A 20,505-nucleotide genomic window follows, 5' to 3' on the forward strand; every position below is an offset into this window, starting at 1 on the left:
CACCGCGCATAATCAACCATTTTTCGTGTTATTTGCCCTCAATCTTCACTCAAATATCAAGACTCCAAAAAAAAAAAAAAAAAAAAAAAAAAAAAAAAAAAAAACGAAAAGCAACATGGACGAACATAAAAAGTTTCTGGCAGATCGTCTGCTTAGTGAAGAACAACCGGTTTGTTTCAACCCTTTTGTCACGCTCACTTAGTACAGCTACTCACTGATGGAGTGTAGATCACGTATCGGGTCTTGAGTAGGGCTTTGGATGTACACGTCAACACTGCCAAAGAGTAAGCTCGAGAACCTCGATAGGCTCTGGAATAGGCTCTAATATTTGACAGGATGCTTTATGACTTTCATAGCTATCAGAATGCGCAAAAAGCCAACTCTGTTCACGCGACATACCTAATTTATGGCACCAAAACTCCAGAAAAAGATGAATCTGATGGCGATGTTGAGATGTCAGGCTCATCGCCCGAGGAACCCCTTTCAGATGAGGTTCCGACTTCCACACTGACTCTGGCTCGGGAAGAAGAGCTGAACGGTACGAACCCATTTAGAAGAACTCATGAGACGGGCTCGAATTGACTTGTCTCCTAGATATTCTAGCTGCCTATGAGCAGGTAGTTTCGATCCACGTTTACAGTCTTTCACCTCATCCCCAAAAAGACCTTTCTCTCCTGTCAGATGTGGCATCCCAACTCTCGGAGTATTCATCAAATGGGGACATCACTGCCGCATCTAAGAAGTATGGCGTTATTAGTAACCCGAACGCCCGAAGGAGAGAACGGACGGTCCGGCCTCTAGCCTCCACTTCAGCTCCCTCTCAGGCCGTCAGGAAAGAGCCTGCTGCATCAAAGCCAACATCCAAGACAACTGTCAAGCAAGAAACGTCAACGGTGAAGCCTGAGGCAAAGCAAATCAAGTCTGCGAAACAGGAGTCTTCAGCTCCATCGTCCAAGGAGGGAACACCTGCTCCAAGTGGCGGGAAGAAGCCAGCGCCATCTCTTAAACGAGGAGTATCTGGCGGTATCATGCAATCATTTGCAAAAGCGGCTGCACGACCACCTAAACCCAAGCCTGGCGCCAAGAAGGAAGAGGACACAACGATGGCTCTCTCTGATGACGGTGAGGCAGATGACTCTGATATCGTGGCAACCAAGTCAAAGTCCACTATAGATTCTACCGATATCAAGCGAAAGCGTCAGGAACGTGAGGATGTACTACGAAAAATGATGGAAGACGATGACGAGGAAGAGGAGAAGGAAGAGTCCGACAAGGAGTCCGACAAGGAGTCCGAGCAGGCCGACGAAGAGATGGAAGAAGCACCAGAGCCTGAGCCAGAGCCCGAGGCCACAAAGGAAGAGAGCGAACCAGCAGAAGTGATCTCGGGCACTGGTGATGGACGCAGGAGGGGTAGAAGACGCGTGATGAAGAAGAAGCGAATCCTTGACGATCAAGGATATATGGGTAAGTCTGCCTTACAATCTTACCAGGCTATGATGCTAATTGCCAAAAGTTACCATCCAAGAACCTGGCTGGGAATCCTTTTCTGAGGATGAGGCTCCCCCAGTGACCAAAAAGGCAGCCCCTGCTCCTACACCTACACCATCATCATCTACAGGCTCCAAATCAAAGAAACCGGCGCCCAAGGGACAGGGCAACATCATGTCATTCTTTTCGAAGAAGTAGAATGCACTAGAAGGACCATCAAAAAGAATTAGGGAGGGCAACGACTGCAGAAAACATACTGTAATTATTTGTTGGCATCTATAATATCACTATCCGTCGTTGTGCTAGCAAGCGCCTTGTATTTCTCAGGATCGGCCTTTATCCTCCGAAGCGCCTTTGATAACCTTTCAACACCTTCTACCAAGTCCTCCTCGGGGACATATGCGAACGTCAGCCGCACGGCGTTGTCCAAATAAACAGAGGCCTCATCGCCAGGCACTTGAAACATAGTTCCATTTCCCACAACTAAATTCTCCTCGGCCATCGTGACTTCTGAAACAAGCTTGGCTGAGAGACCCTCTTCCAAGGTGAGCCACACAAAGTAACCGCCATAAACACTGCCGTTGACAAGGCCAGCGTCTCGGATGCCAACATTGAGAGGCTCGAGGTGCTTATGTATAGCTTGCATCATGATCCGATGTCGATGTTGAAGTTGGGGCCTGAGGGTAGAGGCAAGTCGCTCCTGAAGAGCCCCTGACTGAACCAAATCGGCCATGATAGATGCAGAAAACTGACTCGGCGAACCACCAGACTTTGTTGCACCGGTCTGTGCCAATCCAAATGCAAAAGCAGGAGATCCTTCGAGCCACCCAGTTCTCATCCCAGGGCCAGTGAGTTTACTGAAAGATCCATTACTGACAGCGTGCCCAAAACTATGGGGATCGTTGTCGGCACGACCCATTGCCATGTCAATGTCACAAAGGCGCGGGAGTAGCATTTCTGGATGCTCGTTAGGGCTCAGACTGCTCGAAATTGTGCTTGGGTCGCTGTCGATGCGCCACTGGAGAAAGTCGTATACGTCGTCGCAAATGATGAGGGCATCATACTTGCGCGCAAGTTGAACCAGAGCCTCTCGACGACGGAGAGACATTGTCTTGCCCGAGGGATTCGAACAAGTGGGAACCACGTAGATGACATGTCGATAATGCTTACGGTACTTTCCAGCATCACTCACAGGCGCCTAAGTGGCGTCAGTTGACGGACTACCTATAGCATTCGCGAGTGTCATACCTTGGCTTCTGGGGCGTGCTTCTCAAACTCAGCTAGTTTGGCCTCCAACGCTTCAATATCAACACCCTCCTCATCTTCTGGCGTCGCCCTCAAGCGTCCCTCAAAGCCATTGTCGCGGAAGATCTGGAAGACGAGGTGGTATGAGGGTGAAATGCACCAAACAGCCTGCGTTACGTTGGGATCTGTGAAGCTCTGGAGGATGCAAGCGACATTCTGACTTGCACCGCCAGAGATGCAGATACGATTCGGATCTCGTTCAACACGATAGTGCTCCGACAGCCAAGTCGCCAATGCCTCCCGTAGCGGTTGATATCCAGAATCTGGACCGTATTGCAGCGCAGGAACATATATAGCTGGATCTGAAAGATTGCGCTGAGCAGCAGCTGAGAGAAGGTCAACGGGTAGGAGACCTGGGTTTGGCCAGCCGCGAATCAGATTAATCTGATGGTTCCCCGACTGAGGATTCGAGGGAAATTCAGAAGCGTGGGTTGGTTTCGTTTTCATCTTGGCTGCGTGGATGTATGATGGTGATGACAGTGATGATGGTGTTGAGGGGCAATGGCTATTATGGCGACATAGAGGGGAAGCTGCAGCGTTACCAGACAGCAAAGAAGAACTACAACGCAAGGTCCAGTGATATTGGTGTCGCCGTCCTTTATATATGGCGTAATTTCTATAGAGGCCAAAGTCAACAGCGAGCCCAATTGAGCGATGTCGGACCGGTTGAAGGATATTCATGGAGATGAAGACGAGGGTCAATGGTCCAGACGGCTAACTTGCCTAGAATGGTGAGGGTTAGAGGCGGATAACTGTGGACCTTTCTATTACAGTGGTTACAGGCTCATAGCCATGGATGGAGTTCGTTAGCTCAAAATCTGGCCCAGGGTAACGAGACAGGACCTGACCTGAAAATTATGCGCCAAAAGTCTCTGGACACCCCACCCTGTAGCAACTCAATCCATTTAACAGGAATAACTTTATTTATATATATTTATTCTAAAATAAATACAGTAAATATAAAAAGTATATTATTTTAAAGCCTTAATTTTTCTATTTAATATTTTATAAGGCTTTTAAATATATAAAATATATTTATTATCTTAACTATTATAATTAAATTAAAAGCCTTAAAAAGTCTAATTAATTACTTAAAATAAGATTAAGATTTATCAATAAAGTAATAGGCTTTTATTATAATTATTAAATTAAGTAATAATAATAGCTAATACTAGATATAATTTATAAAAGTAAAATATATAATTAATATAATTAAATTAATAATATAAAGAAGAGAAAGTAAAAGAAAAAAGAGAGGTAAAAAGGTAAATTATAAAATAAAGATTTTAATATTAATAACTATATCTATAAATTTAAAGCTTTTTTTATACTTTATATATAAAATAGATCCCAAGTGTTGATTAGCTGTGTTTATCCTTAATTTGTGTTTCTTATACTGCTCTGCGTTGCCTTACGACCCGATCCAATCTATTACTAACCTACCTTTTTATGCTCGTGGATTGAGGCCACTTGTTCAGTTGGATTATAAGGTTGAAGGCAGTGCCGTATAACCTTAAGACTTGCTTTTAAAGTTATTATGTTTTTTAGCGTAGTATATGACGCCTTATATATAATATGCTAAAAAATAAGCATTATATTATATTATTCTTATTATAAGACCTTATTAGCTATACCTTGCGTATTGCTGCAGAGACATTTTATCTTTTTAATATAAAATAGATAAAAATTTATCTATTTTAATAAGATTTATTAAAGTTTTAGCTATATTTATAATTAAAAGTTAGTCTGATTTTATGTAGTAGGTTGTCTGTTAGCGGGGTAGCGTCTAGAGACTTTTAGACACTAATTTTATAAGTGGTTACTTGCAAGCTTGTGCTTAAGTGGGAGATCATGACGTTTGTATGTATTAACAAGCCCAGTACAGGAACCATCGAGCATTTATTATGGATTCATTTGTTGCCACAAACACCATATGATCCAGCATTCTCGTTAATCATATCTCATACGGGGCAGCACCCTCGCCAAAGATCAAGTGTGGTTTTCTCTTCGCCAAATCCAAGATTGTCGATGCAAATACACCATTTGCCCAAGCAAACCAACTTCTCGTGTATTGTGTAATGTGCTGAACATCAATGCTCTCGTGGACCAAGCCCAGCCTAGCAGAGTCGAGCACAAGTTCAATGCATTCCTTGATCTCTTTGTCGTCGTTAGAGGTTCGAGCCTGAATGAGAAGACTCATCGGCCACGCGTTTCGTAGTCCAATATGCGGTCCTGTAAAGCGTCAGTGGGCAGTACAATCATGCATGTACGAGAAGTCCTACCTCCAATGCCCTTGAATGCATTCCCTTCAAGATAGTAAGGATTTCCACTCTTTTCCAACAACATGTTCCTTGTGTTCTGGTAGATTGGATCATTGACCTCACAGAATCCCATCAGAGGAAGTGCCAGTAATGAAGGATAATTAGCGTCGTCCATCAGGATCGAAGAGCCATATCCATCTACTTCATATGCAAACACATCTCCATACTTCTTGTGCTTGACAACGCCATGCTCCATGATGCCTTCGCGGAGCTTTGCACTCCAAGTTTCTAATTTTTGAGCTAGTGCTGTTTTGCCCGCCTTCGTAAGAATCTTGGACGCTCGCTTCAGCTCGACAGACATTTGTGCATTGGCAGGGATGAAGAAACCGAGAATTGTTGCATCGTCGCTGGGTCTGAAGGCTGATCGAACCAGGCCTGTTCCCCAGTTTAGAGGATTGCCAACGCCCTTCAGGTTGAGTGTTTCAGTCCCAATGTCGGTGCGTCGCGAGAATGTGTACTCGTTGCGTTGAAACTCGCCAGTCTTGGGGTCGAAGGTCGACTTCGATTGCTCAGTAAGCACGTTCAGGAGGGTTTCAACAGCGCGGTACCATCTCTTGGTTAGAAACTCGGTCGAGCCTGTATGATCGTGGAAGTCGTTGCCAAGAGCGAGGAAATGTGCCAGAGAATCTAGCTCATACTTGCACTCGAATACTGCTTGCGGCTCATATGCTGGGTGTACGTTGTCTTCTTGCCCATTAGACGAGAGAGGTAAGTCGCTGATGGGTGGAGGTTGAAAGGCGTTACAGTATGGGGACTCGATCACATACTCGGCCTGAGTGTTGATGGCACCGAGTAATAATGTGTGAATGGCTGGATCCTTGTTCGCAAGCGGCTGGTAAGGGCGCAACTGGTTTGTTGAGTCGCGTAACCATTCCGCGATGATGTCACCCGTTATGATGAAGGACTGTGGTCCCTGCCAAGCTCCCTCATCATGGAAGCCCCCAAAGCTTCCCATGCGGAAGAACCCTGTGTCTTCTTTTCCTTTGGTATGGAACTTGACGGTTGTATCGGTCGTCGAAGGGAATGCGTTCTCGAAGAGCCGTGCTAGATCGGGGTCTTTCATTCGCGACGTCACATCTTCAATCACCTTTTCGATAGCGTCTGATTGAAATGTCCGGCATTTTGTGCTTGGTCTTTGATAGGGGAGCTCTCGAGGGCCAGTACTGAATGGCCGGCTAGGTGAAAGTGATGTCAGAAGGGTTCGGTATGTTGCGCAATGAGAAGAACGTACTGAGGATATGCTGCATATCGTGTATAGTCGGGACATATGCGATGGTAGTCGCCAAGAGGTCTCTGTTCATCGTCTGGACTGGCGCTGGCAAGGGTCGCGCTCAAGCCAAGCAAGCTTGATGCCAATATGCGAAGTGACATGGTGAGAGGCTAGGAGATATGTTGTGGAGTTAGGTAGGGAAACCTTAGGTTGGAAACATAGCAATTTCTTCGAGCTTAGGTCGGTGTCGATTGGGTGTCAAAGGTCAAAGCCAACATTGAATGAGAATGGAGGTTGTTAGAGTCGTGGTGTTACAGCTGTCGCATTATTATCCCCCCGATTACGTAGGGTGAGACAAGCTCGGCCAGAGCTCCAATTAACGTGGGGCTCATCAGCCAAACCGTAAGGTAGCGTGCGTGCATCATGGCTTATGCAGCCGATGGACATAATGATTTTGATGGAACAGGGGTATCATTTAAAGCTATCTATACATACATACATCGCTCGCTCGCTTTCTGCTTCATATCTATAATTACCAACCCCATGTTCGGCTTGAAGCTGTGAACACTGGGGGCTTCCATTGAATTTTGGTTGGATCCACTGTTCGTTTCCTCTTCAACTTGGTCTTCTCCCGTTGCTGGATCAGCTTCTCAGGAATCACAATCTTGTGGTCGCTCTTGTGGTATACCTGCATTCTGAGAGCTTGCAAGGTATGCTCCACGTCCTGCGTTGTCATAGCCAGCGCTGTTGATATTGCCTCAATCGTGACCTTCTCTTCACGCTCATTGTATCCCATAAGCAGCTCCAGAATGTTCTCTGACCAGTACTGTCGGTAACTCAGCAAACCCAGATCTGACAATGGCTTTTCTGGAGAGCCGAGCTTTCCCTCAATGCGAGAAAGCTCATAAGAGAACTGAATCAGAAGTCGACCATAGCCTTTGCGCTGATATTGCGGCATAGTTAGAATGCAAGCAACATTGTATCCGTCCGCACTCTCTTTTTCCTTGGAGAAATATCCCACTAAATGGCATCCCTTTTCGGTTCGCGCAGTCATAACATAGAATAGGAAGGGATCCACATCATAGTACAGTGTCTTGTGGTCAAGAAACATCTTGGACAGCAAGCAGAGGTTACGGCACCACGTTCGTTGTCGTCGACCATCGATTTCAAAGAATGATATATCCTCGTTCCGGTAAAGCTCGTTTCCAGGTGGATGTTGTAGTGTGCACTTTCGTCGATGCCGCGTAAAGGCCTTCTCATCTCCATAATAACTCAGACAGAATTCGCAAATGAAAATCACATCCTCCTGACTGAAGATTTCGGGATAAGGTGAAAAGTACCAGGGGTAAAGGTCGAAACGCCCAAATTGTACCTTGGAGATATTTCGAATCCGAGATACTTCGGTCGGGTTCTGTGTCATCGAGCCAGATGTGCGGAGCTTCTCGATCTCAACTTCACGGCTGAATTCTGCTGGTTCCCTTTTGACTTCAGCTTCCTTCTCATCTACATCCATATCGTCGCCTCCAGCAGGTGTTGCACCATCAACACTGACGCGAGCTTGGCTTTCTCCGTCGGGCCCAATCGAGGCAGATTTCTGACGATTTTGGGATTCTACGAAGTCGAGAGGGACGTCAGCTTTGAATTCGAGGCACAGAAACTGAAATACCTACCAGTCCATGGATGTGGAGTATTTGCCTCTGAAGCAACTGATTGCTCCCGCTTCCCTGGCCTCTTTTGTGACTTCTTAGAAGGCTGTGTCTTCTTGGATTGTGCAGCTGGCGCTTTTTTCGTTTTGGGGTCTTTGGGCTTGTCCTTTTCTGGGTTTGGCCATTCGACCTCTCGAGTAAAGTCGAGCCTAATCACAGGGACCCATTCATCTAGTCGTTTATTGAAGTTATCGAAGTTGCAATAAAATTGCTTGCCGCTTTTTGTCGTCTTGATGCTAAGAATTTCGGCGCGTCGTGGTTGTCCTTCTTTTTCGACCCAGGCAATACAGCCTGTTGTTATCGTCTCTGGGGTCGCAAGACTTTTTAGTCGAGGCTCACCTGAGCCCACGGTGGGCTCGCCGCTAGGTGTGCCGCCGGCCATGATGGAAATAGGATGGTTGGGTGATATTTGATGATTGTCGCGTTAATGGACTCGTGTCGCAAGATAGAAAATGGAAGGAAATAATCTTGGAGGGGCATGGCAGAAAATAGAATGGAGTTCTTATCGGTAAGGCGGTGAGAGCGATGGTTGCCTATCTATCCTTTCTTAAATGCATAAACTCTGTTAGACTCATCACTCAGAAAGCCGCCCACTCCATCTGGTGCTCTTTTTGCGACTTGGATGAACAGTTCATTTTTTCTTGTATAAATTTTATGTCGGGTGAAATCTTCTTTTGAGAAGATGGCGGCGCTTTCTTCCAACTGGAAGAAGCTCCAGGCAAAACTCAAGGAAGAGTCCGCATCAAAGCCATCTCTCAAGCGCAAATCAGAGACCTTAACAACGAATCCACCACCTAAAAAGTCTAAGGTGCAAAAGTCCCTCCCAAACCCGTCAAGAAGACCAACAAAAGCAGCTCAAACGACAGCCAAAAAGCCAATGGGTGGTGTTCACAGTTCGAAAATTGAGGAGTCAGTACCTGGGACCTCAACATCTCTTGCACTATGGGCAGAAGACAATGATGTGTCTGCAGAAGCCCTGGCAGAGGCATACAGTCTGGGCGCAAAGGACAATTCGATGATGCTCGCCTCCACAAAGGACAAAATCAACCATGGACTCACAGAAGGGATCGAGGTTGGAAAATACATTGCAATCGATTGCGAAATGGTTGGCGTGGGGCCAGGCGGTCATGAATCAGCTCTCGCTCGTGTGAGCATTGTCGATTTTCATGGTGTGCAGATTTACGACTCTTATGTGAAACCTAAAGAGAAGGTTACAAATTGGAGGACAGCGGTCAGTGGAATTGACCAAAAGAAGATGAGATTTGCAAGGGATTTTGAAGAAGTTCAGGCAGAGATCGACAAGCTTCTCCTAGGCCGAATATTGATTGGACATGATCTCAAGCATGACCTAGACGCCCTCATTCTCAGCCACCCTGGAAAAGACATCCGCGATACCGCCAAATTCTCAGGTTTCAAGAAATATGGAAATGGAAGAAAGCCAGCACTGCGGGTTCTCGCTCAAAAGATTCTGGGCGTTGAGATACAGGGAGGCGCACATTCTAGTATTGAAGATGCGCGAGCTACCATGTTGCTGTTTCGCAAGCACAAGCAAGGGTTTGACGTTGATCACGCAAATCGATATGCGCCGAAACCAGCATCAGGCGGCCAAAAAGGCGCCAAATCGAAAAAGAAGAGAAAGTGATGCAGCGGCATAAATAAGCACATCTTCACAAAGTTTCATTAAGATACCCATAGAGCAAAACTATTATTTTTCGGATAACCATGGTTCATTGGAGTACGCACTGAGTTTCGGAGGTAGGGAACTATCCACCTTGACATTCTGAGATCAACTTGTACAATAAAAGCTGTAATTTCTCGTCAGGTAAAAGTATCTGGAATGAGACCAGAGTTCCAATTCATTCAGTATCCAACTTGGGTTCATGTGTTTAAAAGAGTACCTAATAATATATTGGACCCATTTTTGACTGATCGCGCGTGAGATAAGATAAGCCCATCACCCTCGGAGCTCTTTACGCGTCTCGACGCGTCTCCTTCTCTTGACGAGGAACAAACCAACACTACCACAATGTCGCAATCAATACTCTCATTAACACCCGACGAGAACAAATCCAAAGCTGTGGCGAATCTTTTGCCATGTCGTATACACCATGATGGGCCAATTGACCAGGCATCGGCATTTTGGACTCCTGCTACTACGGATGGTTTGTGTTCATGGATACGAATCCCGTTGCCATGAGTTTACTGACAGACTGAAAAGAGGGCACAAAGCTAGCATATTTTCGAGGTAGAAAACTTCAAGGAAAGGTGGTAAAAATGCCAGAACAGTGTCGAGGTGTTGTTGTCGAACGAGCGCCCGAAAACGACCCCAAAAGTGCCAACGAGGACGTGGTAGAGGATCTCGATGCCGACCAAGAGCCAGAACAAATAGGAAGCATGAAAATAACTGCCGAGTTTGACGAGATGGTCGTTTGGGGACACGAGACCGTGGCAGACGCCAGTGCAGATCCTTATGTTCGCAGTATGGAGGAGTGGCTTCAGATGGCCGATCGGGTATGGCGCGATATCGACTGGATAAGAATCTGTTGCTGACTTCTACAGATTCACTCTTACTCGCCCTCTGCAGACACGACACAAAAATAATGTGAACGGCAGTGACTAAGCGTCGGGCTGCTCCATCCACCACAAGCTGCTTATTGACATCGTGGGTTATCAAGATCGTCGCCTCGAACCGACTAGACACTTCAATAATATATCCGAGCAATACTCCTGGCACTCAAAAACTGCGTTAAGATATTGCCCTTCGCCTATTCATGCTGTTATTGAAAATTGGGGCATAGACCTCAGGTAATTGGGAGTAAATCGTTTTGAAATAAGGCCTTGGAGACCAGCACATGCCTTTTATAGCTAAAGTCTTATCTCTAATATCTCTACCTCTGATTAGATATACTTCTGTATGCTAAATTTAAAAAAATAAGTCTATGATTCTAGTAATACTGGTTTTCTTTTATGAAGTCTAAACTCGCTGGCTTCTGACTCTTCCCCGTATGCATCTGGTTAAATGAGCGCTAACCCTAGTCTAAGGGGACGATATGTCCATTCTGACGCTGCCAATGAAGACCAGATTCAATCCTCGCGGTTTCTTTGAGTCTGCGTACTGCGGCGGCTGAGCACTCCATATACCACACGGATGGCTTCCTTGCAAGAGCGCGAAATGTTCTCTGGACAATCTGTCCTTGTCTGTTAGGGTATGGAAGATACCTTGTGTAGTTCCTCGGATCGACATGAGTGTTGAGGCGCCTTTGAGCCGAAGTGTTTCTCAACCGCCTGCGCTCAGGGGGAAATCCTTCGGGCAGTGCTTTAAGATTGATTTGCTTGTCCTTCTAATCCTTGTGATCCTCGTTCCAATCGTGTATCATTATATCAAAGTCTCGAAAATCCTTGTAGCAGGTGGCGAAGAGTTCAAACTCGATCTTTGATCTGCAAGATCGTGAGAGATGTAGATTCCACTCTGGGTTGCTGGCAAAGTGAGGAACCGTGATGGATGTGCTGAAATCGGACAGCTTACCATTGATGATCTGCCTGTGTGCAAGGTCTAGGTCAGTAATTCCGAGTTGCTGTACGTATTTGATGTCTCTGAGGATGCTTTTGGCGCCTTTGTAATCCAAGACTTTGCTCTCTCCGAACTCCTTGATGATACCTCGAATTGGCGGGAGACTACCATCGCTGCAACGAAAACGAGTCCCCATGTCTCGAAGATTAGCGTCCCTGTAATACTCCTCTTCATCACCATCATGATAGCCATCCCAGGTGAAGCTGAGTTTGTGGGCGGGGAGATAGGCGAACTGATTCATCATGGTGCTTTCGTGTGCATCGTCCAGCAGTATATAGCCGAAACATTTGACTGCCAGTTCTTCGTAACCGGTCTCTTAAGTCGGCCAAATGCAGGGCACTCGCAAGTAAAAGGCTCAGAATAAGGGTAGAAGGCTCCAAGTGCGTCCGGATCATCCCAGTTGTCCGGGTGCGCTGGTGAGACCCAGCTTTCGTCGCTCGGGAACCTGAACTACTACTCGTTAGTCTTTGGTTGTACTCTATCTTAGTATGTAAAGGGATACTTGCAAGTTTGAGAGCATAGATCTGACCCCTGATATTTACTTTGAACACAATAGAATGTATTCCTGATCCTAGATGGTCTAAGAACTCGATCTGCTGGGGGCCTTGGAAGTCAAACGCTTTTATCTTGGGACCATTGCCCTGCGGAAGCGGAACTAAGTCTGCAACTGACTGTGGCCTCTCGGGATACATTGTTTCTTAATAATAAAAGCAATTTGGTATGTTGAATAGGTAATCACTGAAATGCTCGTCTTGATTGCATTGGGTTAATATTCAGTAGAAATCATGGCTCGGCACCTGGCCTTATAAGCTCCTTCCGTTCCATACACTATTATGTGACTACAAAGTTCATTCATCCCTTTCATAAGGCATGATTTAAAGTGTTCAGTCTGTAAACACGTCTTGGGCTGACAATCTGGCTTTGCTGGGCCCATTGTTGCTATTTCCGAACAAAGACACCATGGTGTTTACTCGACACTTGTCTTGTTCCACAACGCCGGCCTTTAAGTCGGTCTTTGTGCTTTCATAAATGTTGACTTAGGTTTTGACAAACCTGTGAACCAATTTGCTTTTGAGGACTGGATGGAATGTGCTTTCATTATGACAAAGAGTTCGTTGTGCAGGACATCAAACCAAGCCATCTGTATTTCAACCTGGGCCGATATGCTAATGGGTATGTATGCATTGTCTTTCATCCAGACGTATCTTGGATTACTCAAATGGGACTCTAGCTGATAATTTCCGGTCGTAATCCTTTTTCTTTTTAAGAACTGGCGGTCTTTTTGTAGCATCTAGGTTGATCACCTTGTGAATTAAGCTATGCCAGTCTACTTCTCGTCCAGGTCCGTCGTGATACCAATCTCTCGTGTTGCTTCAATATCATGCTGAAGAAAATTAAGCTTCTTCTCTAGACGAGCAAAGCAATCTGGGCCCAATGGTAATCTCAGGATCTTTCCCTTAAGGTGACCTGCTGCTCCCTCGCCCGTGGCCACTTCGAAGATGATGTCCACGGCCTTACTGGGATCTCCGGCCTGCTTTCCAGCAGCCTTGTCAAACTTCTGGAGTGTTGCTTCCAACACCGTTCCTTGATATGCTTTTTCGCCAGAAATATTGCTCTTGACGCAGGCCTCGAGGAAATTTGTACGGAACGCACCGGGCTCAACCAGCAAAACATTGATACCAAACTCTTTGACCTCCTTAGATAGACTCTCGCTCAAACCTTCGAGAGCAAACTTGCTGGCACTGTAGATTCCGCAGCTGGGTTGGGCATCTTGGCCAGCGATACTGCTAATGTTGATGATGGTACCGGAACCCTGGCCCCTCATTCCGGGGAGGGCAGCTTGAATGGTGTATAGAGGACCAAATAAGTTTGTCTGAATCTGATGTTCGGCTTCGGCCTCCCTTATCACAGGATTTAGTGTGCGCTCGGTTATTTTAACAATAAAGGGCTGACTCACGTAAAAAACTCGATGCCTCCCAAGACGGAGTACCCGGCGTTATTCACCAAGAAGTCGATCCTCCCATAAACCTTCTCTGCATCTTGGACTTTCTTGGTAATGCTGGCCTTGGATTCAGTCAGGTCAATGGTGACGATCTTTCCGCCAGCTTCTTCGATTTGGCGGACAGCATCGGCTGATCTTGTAGTGTCCCGAACAGTTGCAATGACTCTGTGTCCTGCTTTCAAGACTCTCAGACTGAGAAGCAGGCCAAGGCCGTTGGAGCTTCCGGTAATGAACCAAACTGGGGTCGCCATTTTGGTCTGATTGATTGTCGATGAGACTCGATGCTAGAGGCCGCTGTGTAAGTTTCGATTTCGATCTGTGGATTGTTTCAACTCATATGCGCGGATACTGTGCTGTCTTATAGTGTTGACATCACGGACTTAATGGTTCTTTATTCCCGTTTAACTTCGTCGGGCGACAGGCATTTGGTGATGAAGCTCCACACCATGTTGCTTATCACCGATCACGTATCGGAAATACAATAGCAACGTTGGTACTGAAACAGAAAGTTTCACATGATGAAAGTTTTAATAAGGAAACATGACACTCGTATACGTAGAAGTGTTTATGCTGCTCAAGGTTTTGTGTACCTTTCATAATCCATGTAAAGTTTCTATAAGTCATCAATAGGCTAGAGGCAACAGCATCTAACGTAAACCAGCAGAGCAGGCGGAATATATGTAGTAGGTACTTACCTAAATTTTAACTTGTTGAGGCTGCGTATTGCAGGTACTGGACCTCACGCACAGGTGGTCAGTCAACCTTAAAGAGGCCCTGGAGCAAAGCAACCCAAGTATTAAGCATTTTCCCACCGACCGCCACCCGCATCACTCACTGTGTGTGTAGTCCTTCGACATCAAGGCCTCCTCCTCCTTCATGAGCCTCCCATCACGTCCCGTCCCTCTAGACCTTCCCACGCCTTCCCCCTCTCCCTGCCGTCTGATTCCACCCACTCATTTACCATCAAGTGACGCATTAGGTAGTAGGCATCATCTTTGTTCACAGATCACGACGTCTCATTAACATTGTCCAATGACTGAAAGAGACCTCCAGGTGCTTGTTATCGGGAAAGGTGCCCGAGAGCATGCCCTGGCCTGGCAGCTGAGCCGAGCCAGATCAGTCAAACATGTTTTTGTATTCCCTGGCAATGCTGGCACACATGGAGTTGCAGCCAGCAATAGCACAGCCGGGATTTCTGCCCTTGAAGGCGTCAGTGGCTCGGAATATCACAACCTGGCGAAGCGTGCCAAAGAAATCGGTATAGGTTTGGCAGTTGTTGGGCCTGATGACGACGTGGTGAATGGCATCGAAGAATTCTTTCGCAAAGGTCAGGGAGCAGCTATCGACCTCTGTCCATCAACCTTTCACTGACATTACCTCTTTTTAGTTGGCGTGCCTTGCTTCGCACCTTCGCGCGAGGCCGCAGAACTTGAGGGCTCCAAAGTCTTTGCGAAGGAGTTTATGAATAGATTTGACATTCCGACTGCCCACCACCGGAGCTTTGACAACCTCGAGGCTGCCAGTGCATACGTGCGCCATGTTTTCACCGACAAAGACCACCGTATCGTCATCAAGGCAAACGGCCTCGCCGCAGGTAAGGGCGTGGCTCTCCCTGAAACACTAGAAGAAGCACTGCAAGATCTTCGCGGCATCATGAGCGACGGCAAATATTCTACAGCGGGCTCCTCAGTCGTAATCGAAGAGTTCATGGACGGATACGAGATCAGCATCTTGACCTTTAGCGACGGCAAGACCTTCTTCTCTCTTCCGCCTGGGCAAGACCATAAGCGTATTCTAGAGGGAAATAAGGGACCCAACACTGGAGGCATGGGCGTTTACTCACCTGTGCCAATGGTGACCGCAGATGTCTTACAGAAGATTGATCAAGTCATCTTGAAACCTACATTTGATGCTCTAGCAAAAGAAGGTGAGCTGCCCGTCGTATCTTGTTTCAATTAGACCGCTAACAACCCAACCAGGCCGTCCTTTCTGTGGCCTGCTGTTCACTGGAGTCATGGTCACCAAATCGGGCCCTAAAGTTATCGAGTATAACGTTCGCTTTGGCGACCCGGAAACCCAAAGCTCGATGCTTCTTATTCACGAAGACACCGACCTCGCAAGTGTCATGCTATCATGTACAAGTGGGACACTCGCACAAGTGAAGAACAGCATCAGAATTAAGCCAGGTTTCGCATGCAATGTTGTTATTGCATCCGGCGGATACCCAGGGGACTACGAAACTGGAAAGGTTGCTTCACTGAGTTCTCCACCAGAGGGGGTGGTTATCTTTCACGCTGGGACTCGTAAGGAGGATCATTTGCTGAAGTCCACGGGAGGGCGTGTCTTTTCGGTTGCTGCTTACGGTGATACCCTTGAAGAGGCACGTCGCAAGGCATATATGGGTGTTGACTGCGTGTCTTTTGAAGGCATGGTGTACAGGAAGGACATTGCTTTAGGGGGTCTGGCCAAATAAGGAGTAAGGAAGGCCACCACACCATACACTAGATTAATTCAAGGATGTAGGACCCGATGTAGAGCTACGTTGCGATTGTCGCTCCTATGTAGCCCAGTCCAGGTTGCTGGGTTCACGAATGCTCAATTGAGTCTTTTGCTAGCAACACCCACCGGTCTGGCTTAGCCCCCATCGACTACTATGCACAACAGCCTCTTGCTCGCTCGGTTGTTATCACTTTTCTCAACGCCGGCTCAACTCTACAGTCCACGCGTTCTGACATGCACAGGCATACCATCCTTGACTCGTGGCGGCGAGTCAGTTCCAACTTGATAGCAACGATCATCCCAGACAGTCGGCCGTGCCTTTTCAGAGTTTGTCGTTCCACTATACGAAAGGCTTTGTTCAGTAATACAGCCCGCGACGTGATTGAGAAACTAGGAGACTTACTTGATCTGGTCCCATTCTTCCCACGCACACTCGATATCGAAGCATCTCGCTACCAGTACCATGGCTAGTTTCATCTCGAGGGTGGCAAGATGTTGCCCAATGCAAACCCGTGGCCCGGCCTCGAATGAACGCCAGCCGTTGGGTGGCGGGTACAAGGGATCCTCCGGATCAGTGACAAGAAAACGTTCTGGAAGGAACTCCCAGGCTCTATGCCAGATCTCAGGGTCGCGATGGATTGCATATGTCCCGTCCCAGACAATGAAGTCCTCGGTTGGCAGCTTCTTCCCTTCAAATCCAGGATCGGAGCCCGGCGGACCCACGAGGAAGAACCCGGGCTCGCCACGACGCATTGAACCGACGTTGGTATGATAACGCATAGATTCACGAAGGACAGCTAGTGTGTAAGGGAGCTGGTTCAGCAGCTGTGGGTTCTCCCTTATCACACCAGCAACACCCCAGGCATTTGGGCCAAGGACTGCATCATGCTCCTCTCGCAATTTGGCCAAAACATCTGGATATTCGCTGAGCAGGCGGAACAGCCAAGCAATAGTTGCAGCACTGGTATCAAAACCTGCGAAGAGGAAAGTATTGATCTGCCCAATGGCCATCTCCAGAAAGTCAGCGTCAAGCTCCATGTTCAGTTGGTCCTTGTCGTCCTGTCCCGCTCCTTTCTGTTCAGCTCTCTCGGCATCGAGAGCTTGTACGATTAGATCAACCAGTGTCTTTCCCTTTGCTGTGCGATCCTGCTGAAGCTTATTCATGCGCTCTTGAAGAACCGGAGTGAAGCTTTTGACAAGAGTTCTGTAGTTCTGCCAGAGTTTGAAATGGCGCCACGGATTGCAGTATTGGATGAAGTTGGCGGGATTGACGAAGAAGTACATCCTAGAAATGGTGTCAAGGAGGGCGGCACAAACAGGCGAGCTTTTTCCCCACTGCTCGTGAAATCGAATGTTCCTTTGTGACGTTATTGATATCCCAGGACTTGACGTCGGCAAGTCTTTCGAGACACAGTGGAACTTACAGAAAGAGACGAATGATAACGTCGAGAGTGAGATTGGCAGTGGCATCTCCAAGTGGGAAGACCTCGCCCCATTCTCCGTTTTTTCCTGCTTTGCTCTTGAGAACATTGGCAAAGTCCTCCACCTCTTCCAGAATGTCTGGTAAACGACTGTTGATATTTTGAATGCTGAATGCTGGGCTCAGTCTTTTACGCCAGACCTTCCACTCCGGGCCCTCCATGGAGGCCAAATCGCGGTTCTTTGTGAGGGGATAGAGAACATGCTTCTGTTCATAAGCCTTGGGTAGTGAGTGTTCTTGTGTGAACTGAGCCGAAACATGTGCGTTGAGAGAGATAACCATCGGCGCTGTGAAGGGCCAAGTATCGATGTAAGCAACAGGTGGACATTTTGTGCATTGAGGGAAGAGTTCCCGCCAGTTCTCTTGAATCTTCAGCATCAGGTAATCGCCGTGAGCATCAGATGGAAGTGTTGAGACAAGTTTCCCAATGACTTCAAGGTGGCCGAGAATCATAGAATGTTTCATAATGGGCTGTCTCTTGCATAAGAAACTGAAGGTATTTAGTGGAGGCAGGAATACATACAATTCCCTGATCCTTGAGGGCCTGGAACTTCTTGCGAACTCGATAACCTTTGCGAAAGGCGTGGACGAGTAACGCGACCAGTATCACGCCTGAGAAGCGGAGGAGGCGCGTGAGGAGCGAGGCGCCGTCATCCTGAAGCCCAAGAAGCCACATCTTGGCCAATGGGGTTTGTTATACTTACAACTCCTGAAAACTGAAGATTGTGGATGCTCGGGAAACGTTTAGAAAGCCAGGTTGCATCGTAATCAGGGGAAAGATATTCTTTCCTGCTGTCAGACAGCCACAAAAACGAGATCCTGGTTGAAATTGGCCAATCAGCCGTTCAATGATAAGCTGAACTGCCCCGCTATCACCAATTGCCGTGTACCTTGGATTGATGATCAGTCAGCTGTGATTGCAGATATCTTTGCCTTCCAAGTACCAAGTTGAGCATTTCAACAGTATGGACACTATATCTATCTCAGCCTTTCAAGGTTTGATATGTACCCGGTGCGATGTCGTTACAGTCTAGACTCCTAATCAGGAAAGGCGGATTCTGCCTCTCTATCCGCAAACTAACACTGTTGGCCGTGTGACTGGCGCGCATAGAAGTGAAAATTATGGGGAAAAGCTGGCATTATCCATCGAATCATTATCATCTGGGAGTTCATCCTCTGGCTCGAATGATGGCGCTTGGTGAGAGGGGCCAACGTCGGTGTTTAGTGCTCCGATGTGGGGTTTTGAGAGAGATACAGCAGATGAGTGAACGCACGTAGGCTATTCATATAATAATGCCCCTCCTCTTCTTCTCCCTTTAACACATTGATTGCCCTTTTGCTTGTGTCATTGTTGGTTATCAAGAATATTCATCATGTCTATGTCCGTCGAAGATGCCACTAAAGTGCGAGAGGGTTTTCCTAAACCCTTTCCCAATATTCCCAACAATGTGGTTGAGCAGCTTCGCTTGAATGGAAAGGTCCTCGTTGTTAATGGAGCTGCCGATGGTCTAGGGTATGCGGTAGCTGAGGGCTACGCTGAGGCAGGCGGAAATGTTGCGCTTTGGTATAACTCGTGAGTTGCACAGAATACCTGCCATTCGAGTGATGATATCACTGGCCTAATACGTGTTTCAGGAATGACGCTGCCGTTGAAAAGGCTCGACTACTCTCAGAGCAACATGGCATCAAGGCATCCGCTTACAAGGTCGACGGTGGGTACTTTTCTCTGGACAGAGCCTCTAGCAGCAGCTAACACAGATGTTTCCCTCAGTATCCGACTCACAGCAGATTCAAGATGCCCTAAAGGCTGTTCTTGAAGATTTTGGCAAGATCGATGTCTATGTTGCAAACGCAGGCGAGTGTTTCCTGGCCATTGATCATGGTATTCTGGATAGAGCTAATAAATCGGTGATAGGCATGGCAATTTCAAAACCCATCCTTGAGCAAACTCTGGAAGAATACAGGAAACAGATGTCGGTGAATGGTAAGTGATCACTCCTGATGTCTTTGGCCCTACTGACAACCATATAGTTGACGGAGTTGTATTCTCTGCCAAATACGCCGGTGCGATTTTCAAGCGTCAGGGTTTCGGAAACTTCATTATCACCTCCAGCATGAGTGCCCATATCGTCAACGTGCCAACTGATCAGCCAGTCTATAACGGGAGCAAGGCCTTTATAACACACTTTGGAAAGTCTCTTGCTAGGGAATGGCGCGACTTTGCTCGTGTGAACATCGTATCTCCTGGTTTCTTTGATACAAAGATGGGTGCGAGCCCTGAGGCGCTCAATGAGGCGTATCGCATGGCTGTTCTTGGAAGACAGGGACATGTCAAGGAGATCAAGGGTCTTTACTTGTACCTTGCTAGCGATGCTTCAACTTATATGACTGGAAGCGACCTGCTGATTGATGGAGGCTACGTGTTGCCTTAAGACAGTTGAAGAACGGCACTCGGAAGTATCGTGGATTTATTTTACGATGGTCGGGATTAATTAAGAGTATGAATTAGTATCCACCTATCCAACAATGATCACCAAGTGGAGTTCAAGGATGATTTCATATTCTCATCTGTCTACGTAAATATAGTAGAAAAGACTATTGAACCTAGGGCAGAAAGCCCGCCGCTATTCAATATAGTTTTTCTCATTGAGAGTCTATGGCTGATTAACCTGCCTTTTCCATTACGATCACGAAAATCAAACTTTGTATATACTATCGATCATTTTTCAAGATAGTGTCGAGTAGTCATATCCAAGCCAACGATATTATGAACTAGATTGGCCCACCACAACTCGGTCATCCCCATCCCCCAACATTCCAATTCTCTGTTCTGATTGCTCGCGATGGAGAGGTGACATCGCTAATGCAGTCATGCTCCCCCTCCTTCGGAAGACAGTGATCCGAAGATAATCATCACCTGACT

At 47.0% G+C, this 20,505-nt stretch overlaps 11 protein-coding genes across 14 annotated transcripts; 5 read left to right on the forward strand and 6 right to left on the reverse strand.

The window, feature by feature from the left end:
* Positions 1 to 85: 85 nt before the first annotated feature.
* On the forward strand, positions 86 to 1,952 carry FVEG_10448 (DNA polymerase delta subunit 3; the record flags this gene model as incomplete). 2 transcript variants are annotated; one of them, XM_018899601.1, is made up of 5 exons in its annotated part: positions 86 to 169; positions 229 to 284; positions 336 to 538; positions 595 to 1,464; positions 1,514 to 1,952. In XM_018899601.1, the coding sequence occupies exons 1-5, from the start codon at positions 116 to 118 to the stop codon at positions 1,684 to 1,686; spliced, it is 1,356 nt and encodes a 451-aa protein (XP_018757691.1). In that variant the 5' UTR covers positions 86 to 115. The 2 variants fall into 2 exon arrangements, with proteins under 2 accessions (XP_018757691.1, XP_018757692.1); XM_018899602.1 differs by having other exon boundaries at positions 595 to 1,550.
* On the reverse strand, positions 1,722 to 3,568 carry FVEG_10447 (hypothetical protein). Its single transcript, XM_018899600.1, has 2 exons — positions 2,737 to 3,568; positions 1,722 to 2,686 (listed from the first exon to the last, which is right to left on the reverse strand). Exons 1-2 carry the CDS (start codon positions 3,472 to 3,474, stop codon positions 1,751 to 1,753), a joined length of 1,674 nt encoding a protein of 557 aa, XP_018757690.1. The 5' UTR covers positions 3,475 to 3,568; the 3' UTR covers positions 1,722 to 1,750.
* Positions 3,569 to 4,510: 942 nt separating this feature from the next.
* FVEG_10446 (hypothetical protein) lies at positions 4,511 to 6,639 on the reverse strand. The gene is made up of 3 exons (XM_018899599.1): positions 6,346 to 6,639; positions 5,076 to 6,289; positions 4,511 to 5,025 (listed from the first exon to the last, which is right to left on the reverse strand). The coding sequence occupies exons 1-3, from the start codon at positions 6,483 to 6,485 to the stop codon at positions 4,748 to 4,750; spliced, it is 1,632 nt and encodes a 543-aa protein (XP_018757689.1). The 5' UTR covers positions 6,486 to 6,639; the 3' UTR covers positions 4,511 to 4,747.
* Positions 6,640 to 6,778: 139 nt separating this feature from the next.
* Positions 6,779 to 7,746, reverse strand: FVEG_10445 (histone acetyltransferase htatip; the record flags this gene model as incomplete). Its single annotated transcript, XM_018899598.1, has 1 exon — positions 6,779 to 7,746. A coding segment is annotated over one exon (890 nt), but the record flags the coding sequence as incomplete, so codon positions are not given.
* Positions 7,747 to 8,607: 861 nt separating this feature from the next.
* Positions 8,608 to 9,945, forward strand: FVEG_10444 (RNA exonuclease 4). Its single transcript, XM_018899597.1, has one exon. The coding sequence runs from the start codon at positions 8,713 to 8,715 to the stop codon at positions 9,670 to 9,672; it is 960 nt and encodes a 319-aa protein (XP_018757687.1). The 5' UTR covers positions 8,608 to 8,712; the 3' UTR covers positions 9,673 to 9,945.
* A 76-nt stretch (positions 9,946 to 10,021) lies between these two features.
* Positions 10,022 to 11,003, forward strand: FVEG_10443 (ribonuclease H2 subunit C). The gene is made up of 3 exons (XM_018899596.1): positions 10,022 to 10,192; positions 10,249 to 10,541; positions 10,590 to 11,003. The coding sequence occupies exons 1-3, from the start codon at positions 10,057 to 10,059 to the stop codon at positions 10,629 to 10,631; spliced, it is 471 nt and encodes a 156-aa protein (XP_018757686.1). The 5' UTR covers positions 10,022 to 10,056; the 3' UTR covers positions 10,632 to 11,003.
* Positions 11,004 to 11,371: 368 nt separating this feature from the next.
* Positions 11,372 to 12,293, reverse strand: FVEG_10442 (hypothetical protein; the record flags this gene model as incomplete). The annotated part of the gene is made up of 3 exons (XM_018899595.1): positions 11,372 to 11,833; positions 11,887 to 12,051; positions 12,144 to 12,293. 3 exons carry the CDS (start codon positions 12,291 to 12,293, stop codon positions 11,372 to 11,374), a joined length of 777 nt encoding a protein of 258 aa, XP_018757685.1.
* A 67-nt stretch (positions 12,294 to 12,360) lies between these two features.
* Positions 12,361 to 13,981, reverse strand: FVEG_10441 (hypothetical protein). The gene is made up of 2 exons (XM_018899594.1): positions 13,559 to 13,981; positions 12,361 to 13,502 (listed from the first exon to the last, which is right to left on the reverse strand). The coding sequence occupies exons 1-2, from the start codon at positions 13,852 to 13,854 to the stop codon at positions 12,929 to 12,931; spliced, it is 870 nt and encodes a 289-aa protein (XP_018757684.1). The 5' UTR covers positions 13,855 to 13,981; the 3' UTR covers positions 12,361 to 12,928.
* A 346-nt stretch (positions 13,982 to 14,327) lies between these two features.
* FVEG_10440 (phosphoribosylamine-glycine ligase) lies at positions 14,328 to 16,194 on the forward strand. 2 transcript variants are annotated; one of them, XM_018899593.1, is made up of 4 exons: positions 14,328 to 14,355; positions 14,450 to 14,930; positions 14,991 to 15,530; positions 15,583 to 16,194. In XM_018899593.1, exons 2-4 carry the CDS (start codon positions 14,636 to 14,638, stop codon positions 16,074 to 16,076), a joined length of 1,329 nt encoding a protein of 442 aa, XP_018757683.1. In that variant the 5' UTR covers positions 14,328 to 14,355; positions 14,450 to 14,635; the 3' UTR covers positions 16,077 to 16,194. The 2 variants fall into 2 exon arrangements, with proteins under 2 accessions (XP_018757683.1, XP_018757682.1); XM_018899592.1 differs by having other exon boundaries at positions 14,328 to 14,930.
* Positions 16,042 to 18,473, reverse strand: FVEG_10439 (hypothetical protein). 2 transcript variants are annotated; one of them, XM_018899590.1, is made up of 4 exons: positions 18,106 to 18,473; positions 17,527 to 18,053; positions 16,506 to 17,459; positions 16,042 to 16,442 (listed from the first exon to the last, which is right to left on the reverse strand). In XM_018899590.1, exons 1-4 carry the CDS (start codon positions 18,256 to 18,258, stop codon positions 16,316 to 16,318), a joined length of 1,761 nt encoding a protein of 586 aa, XP_018757680.1. In that variant the 5' UTR covers positions 18,259 to 18,473; the 3' UTR covers positions 16,042 to 16,315. The 2 variants fall into 2 exon arrangements, with proteins under 2 accessions (XP_018757680.1, XP_018757681.1); XM_018899591.1 differs by having other exon boundaries at positions 16,058 to 16,442; positions 16,506 to 18,053.
* Positions 18,474 to 18,794: 321 nt separating this feature from the next.
* FVEG_10438 (hypothetical protein) lies at positions 18,795 to 20,300 on the forward strand. The gene is made up of 5 exons (XM_018899589.1): positions 18,795 to 19,155; positions 19,218 to 19,294; positions 19,354 to 19,437; positions 19,498 to 19,566; positions 19,614 to 20,300. The coding sequence occupies exons 1-5, from the start codon at positions 18,956 to 18,958 to the stop codon at positions 20,012 to 20,014; spliced, it is 831 nt and encodes a 276-aa protein (XP_018757679.1). The 5' UTR covers positions 18,795 to 18,955; the 3' UTR covers positions 20,015 to 20,300.
* The last annotated feature ends 205 nt before the right edge of the window (positions 20,301 to 20,505 follow it).

This window comes from Fusarium verticillioides, chromosome 9 (genome assembly GCF_000149555.1).
Source record: "Fusarium verticillioides 7600 chromosome 9, whole genome shotgun sequence".
NCBI classification, from domain to species: Eukaryota; Fungi; Ascomycota; class Sordariomycetes; order Hypocreales; family Nectriaceae; genus Fusarium; species Fusarium verticillioides.

What these genes read in the sequence shown, in the direction of transcription:
- FVEG_10443 (XM_018899596.1), top strand. Translation starts at nt 10,057, where the DNA reads ATGTCGCAATCAATACTCTCATTAACACCCGACGAGAACAAATCCAAA. An exon ending in GACTCCTGCTACTACGGATG is followed by an intron (nt 10,193 to 10,248) that starts GTTTGTGTTCAT and finishes CAGACTGAAAAG; the next exon opens with AGGGCACAAAGCTAGCATAT. An exon ending in GGCTTCAGATGGCCGATCGG is followed by an intron (nt 10,542 to 10,589) that starts GTATGGCGCGAT and finishes TGACTTCTACAG; the next exon opens with ATTCACTCTTACTCGCCCTC.
- FVEG_10444 (XM_018899597.1), top strand. Translation starts at nt 8,713, where the DNA reads ATGGCGGCGCTTTCTTCCAACTGGAAGAAGCTCCAGGCAAAACTCAAG.
- FVEG_10439 (XM_018899590.1), bottom strand. Translation starts at nt 18,258, where the DNA reads ATGTGGCTTCTTGGGCTTCAGGATGACGGCGCCTCGCTCCTCACGCGC. An exon ending in CCCTCAAGGATCAGGGAATT is followed by an intron (nt 18,054 to 18,105) that starts GTATGTATTCCT and finishes TGCAAGAGACAG; the next exon opens with CCCATTATGAAACATTCTAT. An exon ending in GTTATCATTCGTCTCTTTCT is followed by an intron (nt 17,460 to 17,526) that starts GTAAGTTCCACT and finishes AACGTCACAAAG; the next exon opens with GAACATTCGATTTCACGAGC.
- FVEG_10438 (XM_018899589.1), top strand. Translation starts at nt 18,956, where the DNA reads ATGTCTATGTCCGTCGAAGATGCCACTAAAGTGCGAGAGGGTTTTCCT. An exon ending in GTTGCGCTTTGGTATAACTC is followed by an intron (nt 19,156 to 19,217) that starts GTGAGTTGCACA and finishes TACGTGTTTCAG; the next exon opens with GAATGACGCTGCCGTTGAAA. An exon ending in TGTCTATGTTGCAAACGCAG is followed by an intron (nt 19,438 to 19,497) that starts GCGAGTGTTTCC and finishes AATCGGTGATAG; the next exon opens with GCATGGCAATTTCAAAACCC.
- FVEG_10447 (XM_018899600.1), bottom strand. Translation starts at nt 3,474, where the DNA reads ATGAATATCCTTCAACCGGTCCGACATCGCTCAATTGGGCTCGCTGTT. An exon ending in AGCACGCCCCAGAAGCCAAG is followed by an intron (nt 2,687 to 2,736) that starts GTATGACACTCG and finishes GACGCCACTTAG; the next exon opens with GCGCCTGTGAGTGATGCTGG.
- FVEG_10440 (XM_018899592.1), top strand. Translation starts at nt 14,636, where the DNA reads ATGACTGAAAGAGACCTCCAGGTGCTTGTTATCGGGAAAGGTGCCCGA. An exon ending in CGAAGAATTCTTTCGCAAAG is followed by an intron (nt 14,931 to 14,990) that starts GTCAGGGAGCAG and finishes ACCTCTTTTTAG; the next exon opens with TTGGCGTGCCTTGCTTCGCA. An exon ending in TGATGCTCTAGCAAAAGAAG is followed by an intron (nt 15,531 to 15,582) that starts GTGAGCTGCCCG and finishes CAACCCAACCAG; the next exon opens with GCCGTCCTTTCTGTGGCCTG.
- FVEG_10446 (XM_018899599.1), bottom strand. Translation starts at nt 6,485, where the DNA reads ATGTCACTTCGCATATTGGCATCAAGCTTGCTTGGCTTGAGCGCGACC. An exon ending in CGATATGCAGCATATCCTCA is followed by an intron (nt 6,290 to 6,345) that starts GTACGTTCTTCT and finishes ACTTTCACCTAG; the next exon opens with CCGGCCATTCAGTACTGGCC. An exon ending in TGCATTCAAGGGCATTGGAG is followed by an intron (nt 5,026 to 5,075) that starts GTAGGACTTCTC and finishes GACGCTTTACAG; the next exon opens with GACCGCATATTGGACTACGA.
- FVEG_10441 (XM_018899594.1), bottom strand. Translation starts at nt 13,854, where the DNA reads ATGGCGACCCCAGTTTGGTTCATTACCGGAAGCTCCAACGGCCTTGGC. An exon ending in GGAGGCATCGAGTTTTTTAC is followed by an intron (nt 13,503 to 13,558) that starts GTGAGTCAGCCC and finishes TCCTGTGATAAG; the next exon opens with GGAGGCCGAAGCCGAACATC.